Raw genomic sequence first — 13,469 nt, forward strand, 5'->3', positions numbered from 1 at the left:
AAATTGACACTTCCGGATTTATATTAAGATGTATTGAAAAAATTACTAATCAGAATAGATTTTTCAATGAATAATAACTTGCACAGTTTGTAACAAAAATTCTAGCAGAATTAAATGTAATTCTATATTTGAAGAATAAAGTACATTGGATGGGAGAAATAATCGTGCATAAAGAAACATTCAAGGATTTTTCCCACACTTGTCCTATTTTTCATTCCCCTCTTTTGCTCTATCTTCAAACATACATCACACTTTTCTCACGCTCAGGACAGTGTAGCTATTCCGTGCCACTGGTAAATGCCATCAGATGAAGTGTGTGGTGTCTCAGACCTACGCTGCTGAAAGCAGAAACCTCACACCCACCGCCAACAGTTTCAAAGCGCTGCCAGACGTACAGGAGTCCCAAGCCCTGCGTCAGGTGTGTTGTAGCACAACAACAATGTGGTTACAGCACAGAAGGGAGCAGACTTCTTGTTTAGGATGGCAGAGAAAAATGTAAGACACAAAAGGAATAACCCAGAACTAGGAGGTTTATTGGTCCTCCAAAATGTAAGAGTAATGTATAGTTATTAATATACAACAAAATCCTTCAGTAGTCCAGGTTCAGTTGGAATAAATACTGTTGTAAATAGTGAAAAAAATCCACATTTGCAAGAAGGAATTATTCACTTGGAATAATTTGTCTACCTTTCAGTACAGGATGACTGATGAGACACCTTTATAATACCAAATATGGTAATTTTTCACAACATAAGGGAATAAAAAGGAGATGATAAAGAGTAAATCAATGACAAATAAAATTAATTTTTAAAAAGTCATCTTCCTACACTTTTCATCTGATACCGTCCTTTAAATGAGACATCTTCGCTAATTTACCGCTGCCTAACAGAGAAATCTCAGGGAAGTGCCTGTAAACGCAGAAGTTCAGAGTGATACCGAAAAGATTTATCTCCTCTTTGTCTGGGGTACTGCATTACCATAAGGAAGCGATGCAAGTCTCAACGTACAATGGTCTTACATGAGGTATTTGAGCAGATTATTAAACCTTTTGGTAGTCATCATCAACTAAAGTTTATCTTATATTGAAAATAAACACTTTCCAGTCTCTAACAAATCTCACTTCTTCAGTTTTTCTGATTTCTGTTTTAGTCCTCTTATAAACAAGACAGGAGGAAGGGAGGCTGCAGTGGGCATTGCTCTTTAGCACTTCTCCTTCCTGACCAACCTACATTTAAGTAAAAATTAAATGCTCTTTGCCACATCAAATTTTAGTCTCCATTAAGCAAAAGCTGAGGCCAGTTAATCTCAGGGAATCCTCCTGACTGAAGAGCTGCTTTCCCTGGACGTGCACTCACTAACAGAGGGTGTGCTGTTATTAGTGGGAGACCATACAAATGTAATTAGATACATTCGTGTAGTATTTTAAGCTGTTTAAAAATGCACAAAATTCAAAAAAAGTTTACTAAAATTAGAAATTCTTTAGAAAGGAGGTTGTTGCCATACTTACTTGTTACCATCTGCAAGGGACTCTCATGTGAGCTTCTGAGCCAGGGATCGCTTAACTGGGTGAGTTATACTTCTCTGGAGAGCGTCACACTCAGACTTTACAGACACAAACAGCACAAGCCATATGTGCAAACAGAAACCACGAGGCCAGAATAATTTGAACATACAGTTTTGCAAAACACGTTATTTCCTTTCCTGCGCCCTTCACAGGACTGAAAGACGCTCAGCCCTGCTGTATGGGATTAGTCCAAAGCCATCGGCATCAACGAGTAACAGTTACCCTGGCACCTGAACAATAACTAAAATAAATAGCTAGAATTTTTATTTGGTAAATACTAAGCGGGAACTGATTCTAAAGAGAGATTACACCTTGCTACCGGTTACAATCTGCAAGCCTCTGCATGCCTGTTAGTGCAAAATTACAAAATTACCACCTGCAAATATTGTCCCTCTACTGTAACAGCCTGTTTTCTGTGTGTGCAGGGTCTGCTGAAAACACGTGCTGGCAGGAGACCGCAAGCTGGGGAGGAGCCAGCTTGCAGGTGCATTTGGAAGTCTCCTTTTCACAGCAATTACATTTTGCGTTGTGTTTTGCTGCTGAAGATGAGTCCAGCGCACAGGCAGGCACAGCTGGTTTGACAGGCTGCAGTGCAGCTGTGCCTTTGCTAGGGTCTCTTCTGCAAGAGGGCAAAACTGCAGGGAAAATGCATTTCTGAATGTACTTCAAAAAATGAAAAATGCAAAATGAAATGCAGCCTTAGAAACCTGTCAAGGACAAAGTTCATTTGCTGGCACTGGGTTTGGCTTGATGTGACAATTTAGCTTCATTCAAAGTTGGAGTAAGTCAACAAAACGGAAAGGTTCATAGTAAAGCTGGTTAATTCGAAAGCCTGAGCATATATACCTTGCATCTCCCTTGGCAAAATCTGACAAAAGAGGATGATGCTGAAGACCAAAATAAACTCCAATTTTCTCGAAGTAAATTTGATGTCTGTACAGTTCCTTTTTGCATAATGCTGTATCTTCCTACCACATCTGTTACTTTAAAAGCCATCTAACATTTTTCCAAAAGTCTGAAGTGAGACATCAACAAATGCATACCTGTCTGTCCAATAAAGAAAAAAACCTAGTTTTAATTTGAAAGGAGAATAATGGATTAGTACTAACTCACCTTTTTAAAACAACCTTTGACTATGTCAGTGTTTTCCATAAGCTAAGCCTGCATAGATATACTTGACTTGGAAATTAAAATCTGTACCTATCAGAGATAAATAACTTCAAAAAATTACTTTATGTTAAAGGGCTTCACATCATTCCAAAGCTAAACATGAATGAGTACAGCTTGTCTTTCTCTATTCTGACTAAACAAAAAAAGCAGTATTTTTCTAGGGGTGAATTTATAATTTGTTTGAAGGTTACCTCCCCCCTTGATTAAAATGACTAGCTAATGCCTTGTACATGAATCACAGAGCTTTTAAAATCCTGATGTGAATCTATTAACAATTCAGGGCTGGATGTCTGCCATAGCCGTTACGTGAAGGTGCAGTCCCCAGTGGTGCAAAGCTAACACACAGGTCCACGCAGAGCTACGGGGACCCAAGCCGGTGTCTTCAGCATCGTTCTGCTGGACGGATGGAACCGCTCACCTTGGGCCAGTCTGCGTTTCTCTCTATCTCACTGCAACCTCAACAAGGCTCAATGAACGCATTTTATTTATGGCCCCTATCTTAAAAGGGAAAAAAGCACTGGTTTTCAGTAATAGTTTAAGTTTTTTGAGAATAGCCTCATTTTCATAGAGAGGAGAGCATTTATCATACAACATGGCACCAGCCTTTCCCCCCGAAACGGCAGGGCCCTCCCTTACAAGGTGCCAGGAGCCAAGAGCTCCCACTGAAATCAATTATGGTCGAGTCAATGGAGCTGAGAGTACTTAAAGCTGTTCAGGAAGCACTCAGGGCTTGGTAAAATGAAGGCATCATGTAGTTTAATTAGTACAGTTAGATAACCTGATTCTTTCAAGCAGGAATTAAAAAAAAGTTTGATTTTCAAAGGCAATTTAGAAAACATAACATCAAATCACTCTATTCCTTATAACTAAGAACATATTCATTTTATAGCTTCTACATCAGAGGCCATTAATGTGGACTTTTCATGTAGCGCAGCAAGTTTATTTAGGATGTACATTAGCCATCCTTTCATTCTGATGTATTAAATCAATGCATCTAGTAATGTATGTTTAGAGAAGAAAGTACTTACACAGCAGGGTATTTGAACAGTATCAATAGATCAGTTGGTTATAAATTATTTTAATATCCTCTTCATAAAAATAAAATAATCCATGAGGGAAAAAAAAACCATACCAACCTAAAGTCTGAGAGAATGGGTGGCTAAATAAAGGGTACGTCATGCTTCACTGAGTAACGGAGCAGCGCATGGTGTGTCAGTCAGTGCCAGTCGCTTTGGTTCATCAGGACACAGCCGATGCTGTACCAACCCCGTGGTGAGTGGGTTCTGCAGGGTGTTTGCTGAAGCATGGCTATGCTGCCATGCTTTAACGTGGGGACAGCCTGCAAGCTGATTGTGAATTTTAATTTTTTTTTTTTAGGATTTGGATAATAGTCAAGGGATAATGGCTTAGAAGAGACAAGGATGAGTTTATACTGAGACACTGAATGCTAGAAAGAAGCATGGCAAACACAAACATATAGTAACTTCAAATAAATACCAAGACAAAACCCAAAATATGCATCAGGAGAGTATGGGTGTTACATTTGCTCCTTGGTCTGTGGGAGCGGCAGCAACAGATAACGGATACGCAAATCATCTGTGCACTTACAAGACTGTCAGAATCATAAGGCAAGTGTCTGAGATGGCAGGGGAGAAGAAATAATCCCGAAACCCAGAAAGAGGCGGTGGACTGCCAGACTCTCATGCAAAGACTTCCCTCTTGGAAAGAGTTCCCTCACGTGGGGAGTTCTCCCTTTTTCCAAGCAACATGATCCATTTTAACCTCTCCAGCAAGTTTCCAAACACGCTGGAGGAATACTCCAAAGCCATAAGCATGTAGCTATTGCCTTTGAGACTAAAACTGGTTTGATTAGGTGACTGAGGGCTGATCAGCACACACAAGGACCCAGTGAGGATCAGATGAGCAATGACGGGTAAGGAACCCCAGTAACCTATTGAGGTCGGGAGCCTGGTGAGCTGCTGCTCACGGGGCCACCAAAGGAGGAGCACCAGCGCCTGTCCTGGGGGAAAGCCACCAAGGTGAGTCACAGAGAGGAACCCCTTCCTGAACACCTTCCAGAGTGAAGGGGGTCATTGCCTACATGGTATAGGACTCACTACGGGATGCAGAAGAAAGAGCACTACAGGATGTTTACCAGAACTAGCAAAGGCAGGGAAAGCGAAGGACCAAGGTGGATCAGCAAGGAAGAAATGGTGGGGAAATAGAGGCATGGTCCAAGAAACATAACTGTTTCATAGAATTCCCCAAACCAGCTAATAACCCAAGGTCTCTTCCTGATATCTGAAATGTGAACGATATTAATAGCACTGAAACAGATTAAAAAGTTCCTTACAAAATGTCCTAACAGTTTTTAAAAAACATTTTGACATCTCTACTAGTAAAACACATTTGAAGCAACCTCCACAAGTTTGAATGCCCATCCTTACCCATTCATCTGAGTCCAGCACTGAACTTTCATTTACTTACTATCAATAACATAAGCGTTAGTGAAAACATAGATGCAGATAGCAACACATACCAGTCTACGAATTTCTCTCTCACACTCCCTCTTAATTCTGCTGATTTCCTCTTGATGCAGGTGATACACACTCCTTATCTCTGCTGCTTTAATTTTGTCAGCCTGGATGACCATAGTTAAAGCCTCTTCCACTTGTTTCTTAGCCCCCTTGAGCTCTGAAATTTCTTGTTGCATTTTTATTTTCTCAACTTCAAACCCCTTCTTGGCCTCCTCCTTCGCCTCCGTGAGCAGCACTGTTTTCACCTTGTCAGGAGCCCCATCACGTACAGCATTGAGAAGGGTCTGTAGTCTCTGGATTTCATTATCTTTAATTTTTATTACTCTAAGTAGTTCAGCTTCGTGCTGTCTCAAAAGTGCTTCTCGAACAGCTTGGAGCTCCTTCATTTTCTCTTCATGAAGTTTGACTTTGAGCTCTGTTACCACCACTGTACTTTTATGCTGTTCGTGCTCTTTGATCTGCTTAACTTCCTGATTTTTCTCTCTTTCCAACTTACTGACCTACAAGTAAAATCAAAAAAGTACAGTATTTTCAATCAACAAAATTATTAATACACATTATTATATTATCTAAAAATGGTACAGATCACTTTACAATATTAGATCTTAGTGTTGTATCTCCGTGCTTCAGAGTGAAAGCCCAGCCTGGTGAGTTAGCATTATCACATGCAGACCTACACATTTGGCATTTTGTTTATCCTTTATGATCCAATACTTTATTACATATTAAAGATCCCTTTTTTAAGGAGATTCCAGGTAAAACTAGGGTCACTGAGCTCTGCCACACAGCCTTCATGCTATAGACTTACAAAAGACAAATTTCCTCTCTTGATGCATTTTGCATGAAGAAAACACACATTACAAACCCCTGTAAAACATTTTCACAGGGATAAGTGTTTTTAGAATTTTAGACAAATACTTCCAATGCACTGTCACAGCTGTCATTAAGACTTGAGGTTTGGCAGGTACCTGTGGGGATCTTTAGTAACGCAGCTGATCTAGCAACACACTCAGGAGGACTTGGGGTTATAGAAGTGATTCTAAATCTACTAAATCTACTAGAAGTACTCCAGGCTCAACTCTGTCTCAGCCCTGACAGATCCATCCTCTCTCCAGAGGCGCTAGTGAGCGTTCATCTCGTCACTCATACAGCCACTGCAGCTCCACATAATCGAAACCAACAGAGGCAATGCCTAAAACCCTTAACATACAACCTGTCCTCTGGGTGGCTGTGAACCACTGCATTGAGTTAGGCACGAACGTAGAGCTTACTGTCTATAATTCTGTCTGTTGCACTAGGGACTACACAGCCCTGCTTGGGAGGTTACACGTCTGCGTGCACACCAGAAGAGCCAGCAGAGCTGGCAGGCGGTCAACAGTAATTTTCTGGGGTACAACTGAGAATCCTATGTCTGAGGGGAAAATATGACCCACCTCAGCTTTTTGTTGAAGTGGTTGCTGCATAACAGGTATTGCACTAGAAAGTATTCCCAGCATGTATTTGCAGTAGCATTTGCTGTGTTTGCATAGCTGGCCCTCTCCTCTGGGCAGGTTTATTCAAAGGCAGGGAGTGCATGTCTGTTTGCATTGCCTTATAATGTTCATCAGAACAGACTGTGCCCGTATCTAAATGCTAAAATTAAGAAGTGGATATTCACTACATTGTAACTAATTACTGAAATGTTTATTGGGAAAAAATGTTCAGGTCAGTTCTATTTAGTAAAGATGCATTCTTCTTCCTCAGTTGACACAATAAGGTTTCCTTGCTAAGAATATGCCTAAGCCTGCCTCACAAATGAGAACACTGCAGAACCAAACCACGCAGGTGTAAAGAAAAAACTGTGACATTACGGAGGACTGTGAGAATTCTTCTAAGGAAAAAGTAATTTGTGAAAATAAGAAAAAGAACTCTTGAGAAATTTGTTTTCTTTCACTGGAAATAAGCATAAATAGAAATACCTACATATTTAGAAAAAGAGAAAAAAAAAGTATCATTGTCATTTTGCAAATTATTGCTATTGAGGATAAATGTCTAAACACCAGTTACTGATTTTATGCATCATACTCTATTTTTATAATAAAATAATAAGCCCTTGCAATCTTATGGACTCTTTAATTTTCCCAATTCCATGCCCTAAAAAGCATGAGTTAACACAATATAAATAAGTAACATAAATGTATGCGAGAAGCAAAAAATCCAAGTGAACGAGCCACCAATATCCGAACACTAAAGGAAACTAGGCTAAAGTGTGTGTAATAGGTGCTAGAAACAGACTAATATTTAAGATAATGCACATTTAGGAATTAGCCAGTGTCTTGTGGGGTAAGTTTGAGTCCTTACTTTATTCTTCAGCTTGATATCTGCAGAAGCTCTCACACAACTCCCCAAAAGAATGCCTGAGAAACCAGATGCTAAGCCATCATTTTGGCACACACAGGCACACAGAACCAAACCATGCTGTGTGCACATGCAGATGCGAGACATAAGAAGCCCTATGCAAGCTATTGTGAAGCCCCAAGCAACTGCATTTTATCAGATGCTTTTCCAGCAATGAATTATGCATTAAAAATAACTAACTGAATCCGACCACAGAAGGGTCAAATGATGTTTCAATTTAAAACCATACTGTAAACTCAAAAGAAGCCATGATGAGAAGTGTTGTATCAAAAGAACAGGGGAGGACAGGGGGAAGGAAAACAGGGTCCTCAGTCTTAAAACAGCAAATGCTGCTTCACAGCGAAAGGATTAATAGATGTTCTATTTAAATATATACATACACTGTTATAGGAGTCACTTCCTAGTTCAAACAGAATCCATTGTATAGCATTAGTAAAAAGCCTCAGGCTGCAAGCTGTGAACCGTCACCTAGATGCTGATAAACTTATACTGAGCTCTTAGTTACATGAGGGAAGACCCCCAAACCGGTGTAAATTAGAGAGATAAGATAGCCACATCCACCCGTAGAAGTTGCCTCCTCGTGAAAAGAAAAAGAACGGCCTGCCTGGAGACAGTGAAAGGATCCAATGAGGAACAAGGAGACCCCAGACCCAAATGTTGCTGTTGGACCAAACCGCCTCACGAGGGGAGGGGAACTTAGATTGTAAGGGTGTAATTGCCCAAAAATTCTTTTGTGCAGGATCCCTCTCCAGAGGCATCCAGCTCGAGCTGTTCTTCACCACTGTACCACTCAATAAATTCATCTGGCGTATGTCATGTCGGAGATCCTGCTTCGGGAAACCTCGGGTTGAGCCTGAGGGAAGAGGAAGCGCCCAAGAGCGAGCGACTCTGAGTGTGTGCGTGTGAGGAGTCGAAAGGTGCACCATCGGCTCGCTGGAGCCGCCTGCTGCGGAGGGACGCTGGTCCTAGCAGTTAAAGTCTCGGGTGGTGCGTCTGCAACTCCTTGACTGGTGTGTGAATGCTCGGGCAGCGGCTTCTCCCTTAACATACATCCCCATAGAAGTTTCCTTAAAAATCAGATTCATAGTCTACAATGTCTAATAACGATGCAAATGAATGGAAAAATGCAGACTATCATACTGTCCCTGCATGCTAAGGCATGTCTCTACTAGCATTCTGGAATCAAAAAACCCCGAAGTTTATCAGTGAAAACTAATTTGGGGGATTAAGGAAAAGCAAATTAATTTTTCATGCCCTCACTGAGAAGTGGTCTGAAGGCTATGGCTGAAAGCTCTTAAAGCTGAGGCTCAAGCTGCATCACCTGCTGCTCTTTCAAAGACTCAGCATGAAACTGTGGCTCCTTAAACTTCAGCAGAGGGGCAGGCAGAGCTGAGGCTGTACAGCTCATTACTGTACATCTGAAAGTTGTATGCAGCCAGTTTGAAGGATTTTGAGCATAAAATCCAAATGAAAATAGTGTAAACGTGAAAGAGCAGAATCAGCAAAGAGAATTTCTGAACAACACAAAATTGCATTCAAAACCTTCAATGTAGCCATCCTTGTAAATAGGTAAGTATTTACTAGAAAAAGTTCTAGCGAGAGAAACAAAAGACATGGACAGCTTTCAGCCCACCACCACGATTGTAGCATCTGTTTTGAGCAGATATTTGTTTTTCCAGATCTTTTGCTGGCATTTAGCCATGTGATTTTTCAACTTCATTTCTTCCTGGATGGCAGGAGCAAGCGTGCTGCCCACAGCCGAGTCCTGCCAGCCCCGGGACTGGCCAACCTCACTGTTCGGCTTTCGCACTGAGAGCCATACTGCTGAAGCACCCTCACTTGCAGAAATGTGGAATTTTTGTCCCATATACATGTTTTGAATACAAGGAGAAAATTTAAAAGTCTGCAATAAAGGGATTGCCTCATTTTCCCACAGAAGGTTAGCTCCAGGAACATGTACGCTGATTTAATGTTGAAGTTGCGTACAAGTAAGTCAGCTACAAGTGGCACAAAGAGTGGTTAGCAGTCAGAAACAACAGACTATCTTTATTTTAATTAACGGGGGTAGGAAAGGAAAAGATGCACACCTTACTCTTTTCTTGCTGGAGCTCTATCTGGATGTCAGTGAGCTTGGCCCTGAGCTCTTCATTGGCAGCCTGCAAGGCGGCCAAGGCGTCCGGCTTCTCCCCCCTAGCTCGGCTGCTGGCGCCCTTCTTGGACATGGTGAGGCTGCGCGGCAAGGAGGGGAGTCCCGCCCGGAGGCCCTCGTCCCAGCGCTCGCTCGGGGCTTCTTGTCCTTGCCTCCGTCCCACTACATTTTCTTACTTGCCTGGAAGGAGGGAAATCACATAACCACTGTCAGAGTGCTGGAGCCCAGCAGGTGACGCAATACCCACCAAGAGCATGGTGAGACACAAGACATTTCTAGAAAGCATGAGGTAGATGTCAGCTAGCTAAAGCGTGTCTTCCCTGGATTAAGTAAGGGCTGGACAGAGCTCAGGTGTAATAACATTTTGGTTTGCACCTGTCTAGAGCAAGTCATTTCAATCTTGCACTTCATTTGTGCTGGAATTCACGCAGTGCAGAGGATGGGGATGTGCGGGAGGCACGTCCAAGCACCGTCCCCTGGCACCGTCATGGCTTGGAAACAGCAAAAGCTGTGAAAACTAGTACAGGCAGAATACTCCTGTGTTCTTTAAAAAGAAGTCTTAAGAAACTTTGTTTCCCACAAATACTTCTCAGAAATTCATGGTGAAAATAATAAAAGTAATAAAAATAGTAAGAAGTTACAGAGGCAAGCAGAGATTATGTAAAAGCAACAGAAGCTTTCCATGCAGAAGTGTGTGGTGTATCACCAAAACAGCATTAAGATCTATCTAGGCTTATCTAATTCTGGTAACAATGTAGGACTTTTATTCACACTACGAGGTTTTGAGTTAAATCTAAGCAAACAAAACTGAGACAAGAAAATTCATTCTATTAAACAGTGGAGAACCAAGCAAAAGTGGGCCCAACTTCACAGAATTCACATGTTAATATAGTTTTCACTCTATGCCAACCCATTAATACCAATACATTCATAGACTATATAATATACACAATTTATAATGATAACTTCAGGTTCATCAATAAAATAGATACTATAATATTAAGTACAGTAGTAAAAGCTACATGCCTTTGTTGATTTTTATTTTAAAATTCTCCAACAGAGACTTTGCCCAAAATAAACAGCAGCGTTCTGGAATGGGTAAGCATAATTAAAGTCTGTAGAGTTCGTTCCAAAGTTAAAACATCATATTATCAATGAAACTCAAAGGACCTTTTTAATCAATACTATTAAAGAAAGAAGATAAAAGTTATCAAAAACTCATATCCTTGCAAGAAAACCATATTCTATCTTAGTATAACTGTCAGGCGTAGGTAGCCTAAGAGCAAGACACAAACTCACTCCAAAGAATTTGCCAGCTGAGACAAAGGCAGATAAAGGTAGGGAAAAACATGATACTTTTTATCTGTTAATGCAATTTTTATGCTGCGTCCATCCTATGGTTCAGAAAAGTCTATCAGAGTTCTATGTAAAAATAATTAACCTATTCATCAAATCAAGTGAAATCCCTGTGATCTGTGAGTTGTCTGCACAGAGGTGGACTTGACTGATGGTATCACAGTTTGTCCTTACTTAATTTGATTAATTTCTTATAGCTGTTGATGCAGAGAGACAGTCTATTAATATTATGCACTTGATCACTTTGTGCTGAACAAATCAGTAGGAGGGTGTTCAGGTTGCTGTCAATTCTTCTTCTAATCGGTATTTAACTCAGTGCTCATCAATGGCATCAGCAGATTTAATTTAACAGAAACCTGAGGATAGCAAGAAATTCCGTGCAAAACACTGTCCTGGAGGCTTTGTCTAGCTCTGGAGCAGTGGAACATAGGTACTGTGTGCTCCATACGAAAATACGCATGTTTCCTCAATGTTTCTTTCACGCTTTGTATACTTCCTGAAGGATCTTCTCTTGTAACAACATTACTTTGTAAAAGCACTATGGAAAAAGAATCTCCACACCACCACACAAGCTCCTTGGTAATTATCCCATGCAATTTTTCGATCTGTGGATATAGACTATGGCTGTGAAAACTCAGTTCATTCCTATTTAAAAGATAAACAGCAGCACACACAAAGAAACAGTTGCCTCTGCTTCTCTAGACAAAGCTGATTCCACTATCAAAGTTTATTTTAAAATTGTCAGTGAAAAAAAATTAATGGGAGCAAAATCATGAATGAAATGCCTAGAGGACCAGCTAAGAAGCTCACACACAAGATACACGCTCATGGTAATGCAAGATGGGGAAACACCATTAGTAAAGAGAAGGCGCAAAATAATATTCAGGGAACTGGGTGATTCTGAAGGCTGTAGTAACAGAAGAGGTATAAAATCCAGTGGTATAAAGGCTCTGACTCTCAAAGTTCTCAAACAAGACTTGGGTCCACTTCTAACCCAAGGACAAGGACAGCATGGTTCATTGTTTTGGAGCAAACAGCAGAACAGATCAGGAATTTTACAGCAACATGTAAATTTACAGAAGAATGCAAAATCTAATGAAAAAATGTTTCACTGGAAAACTTTGATTTGCTTAGATAAAAATATATCCTGAACAGATTACATGTATTGCTCAGTTCAAAAACTTACTGGATTAATTTTTAACTGTCACTACAATGCCAGTTTGAAGTAAACCCTTGTTTTAAACATCTGTTTAATTTGTTCTATAAAAAATACACAAAAAGGTCAAATTTGGAAAAATATTTCCAATGTTGTTAATACTAACCTTATTAATGCAGATAATAATCTTTCTGGATGATGACCTTCAATGCATTGATGCATTCATCCTGACTCATAGTCAAAACCACAACAGAGCAGCACTATTCCCTGTCCAAGCACAAGAGGCTTAACAGCACAGCGCAGCTGAAATAATAAAATAGCAAGAAAGAATAATAGTAAATAAATAATAAATAATAATAGAACAGCCTGATTTGAATTCTAAGAGCAAAAATCTGCATCCATTAGGGAGAAAAGAGCAGAGGGAGGCAGCTGCCTCAGGAGATACATAACTGGGATTTGAAGCTGGGAGAGGGCTGAGAGCATCCAGGAGACATGGCTGAAGTTTGGGACAAAATGAGCAAAGCTGCTGAGAGCTGGGGAAATCAAGTAGGACAAGCAATCACTACAAATCTACACTGGGTCAGAGTAACAGTGGGGAGGCTGAGACTCGGAAAAAAAGTGGGGAAAAAAAATAAAATTCCTGATACTACTTGACCAAACCAAGGTTGCACAAACAGTCTTAATTCTGTTGTTTCTCAGTCTGATGCTTGACTTTGTAGCCTTGAAGCTTCTATTAAAAAAAAGTGTTTTGTTGCTCAAAGAAATAGAAATCAATAAAATTTTACAGATATTGCCTGAAAAACCTATAAACAGGAGTAGATGTTCTTAGCATTTAATATTCTTGTTTCTTTGTGTAAGATGCAGTGCATCAGTGATTGTTCTATAATGGAGGTCTTAATCCCTCTTTCTTTACAGATAAAAAAAATGGGGCAGTCTATAGCCACAGGCACTGAATTCTACCTACTGTGATGAATGAAGCATTTGTGCATATTGCAATTATTTTCTTAAACAATACATTAGAATGATAGACGCAGTAGGTGGAGTCAGGTTATTTCACAACCTGAGGAAGCGAGAAGCAGGGTACTACAAGCTTTTAACTGGTTGCATTTGAATGCCACACCAATAATAATTTGAACAATA

At 40.3% G+C, this 13,469-nt stretch overlaps 1 protein-coding gene across 1 annotated transcript; it reads right to left on the reverse strand.

Moving 5' to 3' along the window:
* Nucleotides 1-4,434: 4,434 nt before the first annotated feature.
* On the reverse strand, nucleotides 4,435-9,890 carry LOC104615797 (janus kinase and microtubule-interacting protein 3-like). The gene is made up of 3 exons (XM_010288515.1): nucleotides 9,756-9,890; nucleotides 5,222-5,771; nucleotides 4,435-4,754 (listed from the first exon to the last, which is right to left on the reverse strand). The coding sequence occupies exons 1-3, from the start codon at nucleotides 9,888-9,890 to the stop codon at nucleotides 4,435-4,437; spliced, it is 1,005 nt and encodes a 334-aa protein (XP_010286817.1).
* Between the last annotated feature and the right edge of the window lie 3,579 nt (nucleotides 9,891-13,469).

Source organism: Phaethon lepturus, unplaced genomic scaffold, assembly GCF_000687285.1.
Source record: "Phaethon lepturus isolate BGI_N335 unplaced genomic scaffold, ASM68728v1 scaffold6076, whole genome shotgun sequence".
NCBI classification, from domain to species: Eukaryota; Metazoa; Chordata; class Aves; order Phaethontiformes; family Phaethontidae; genus Phaethon; species Phaethon lepturus.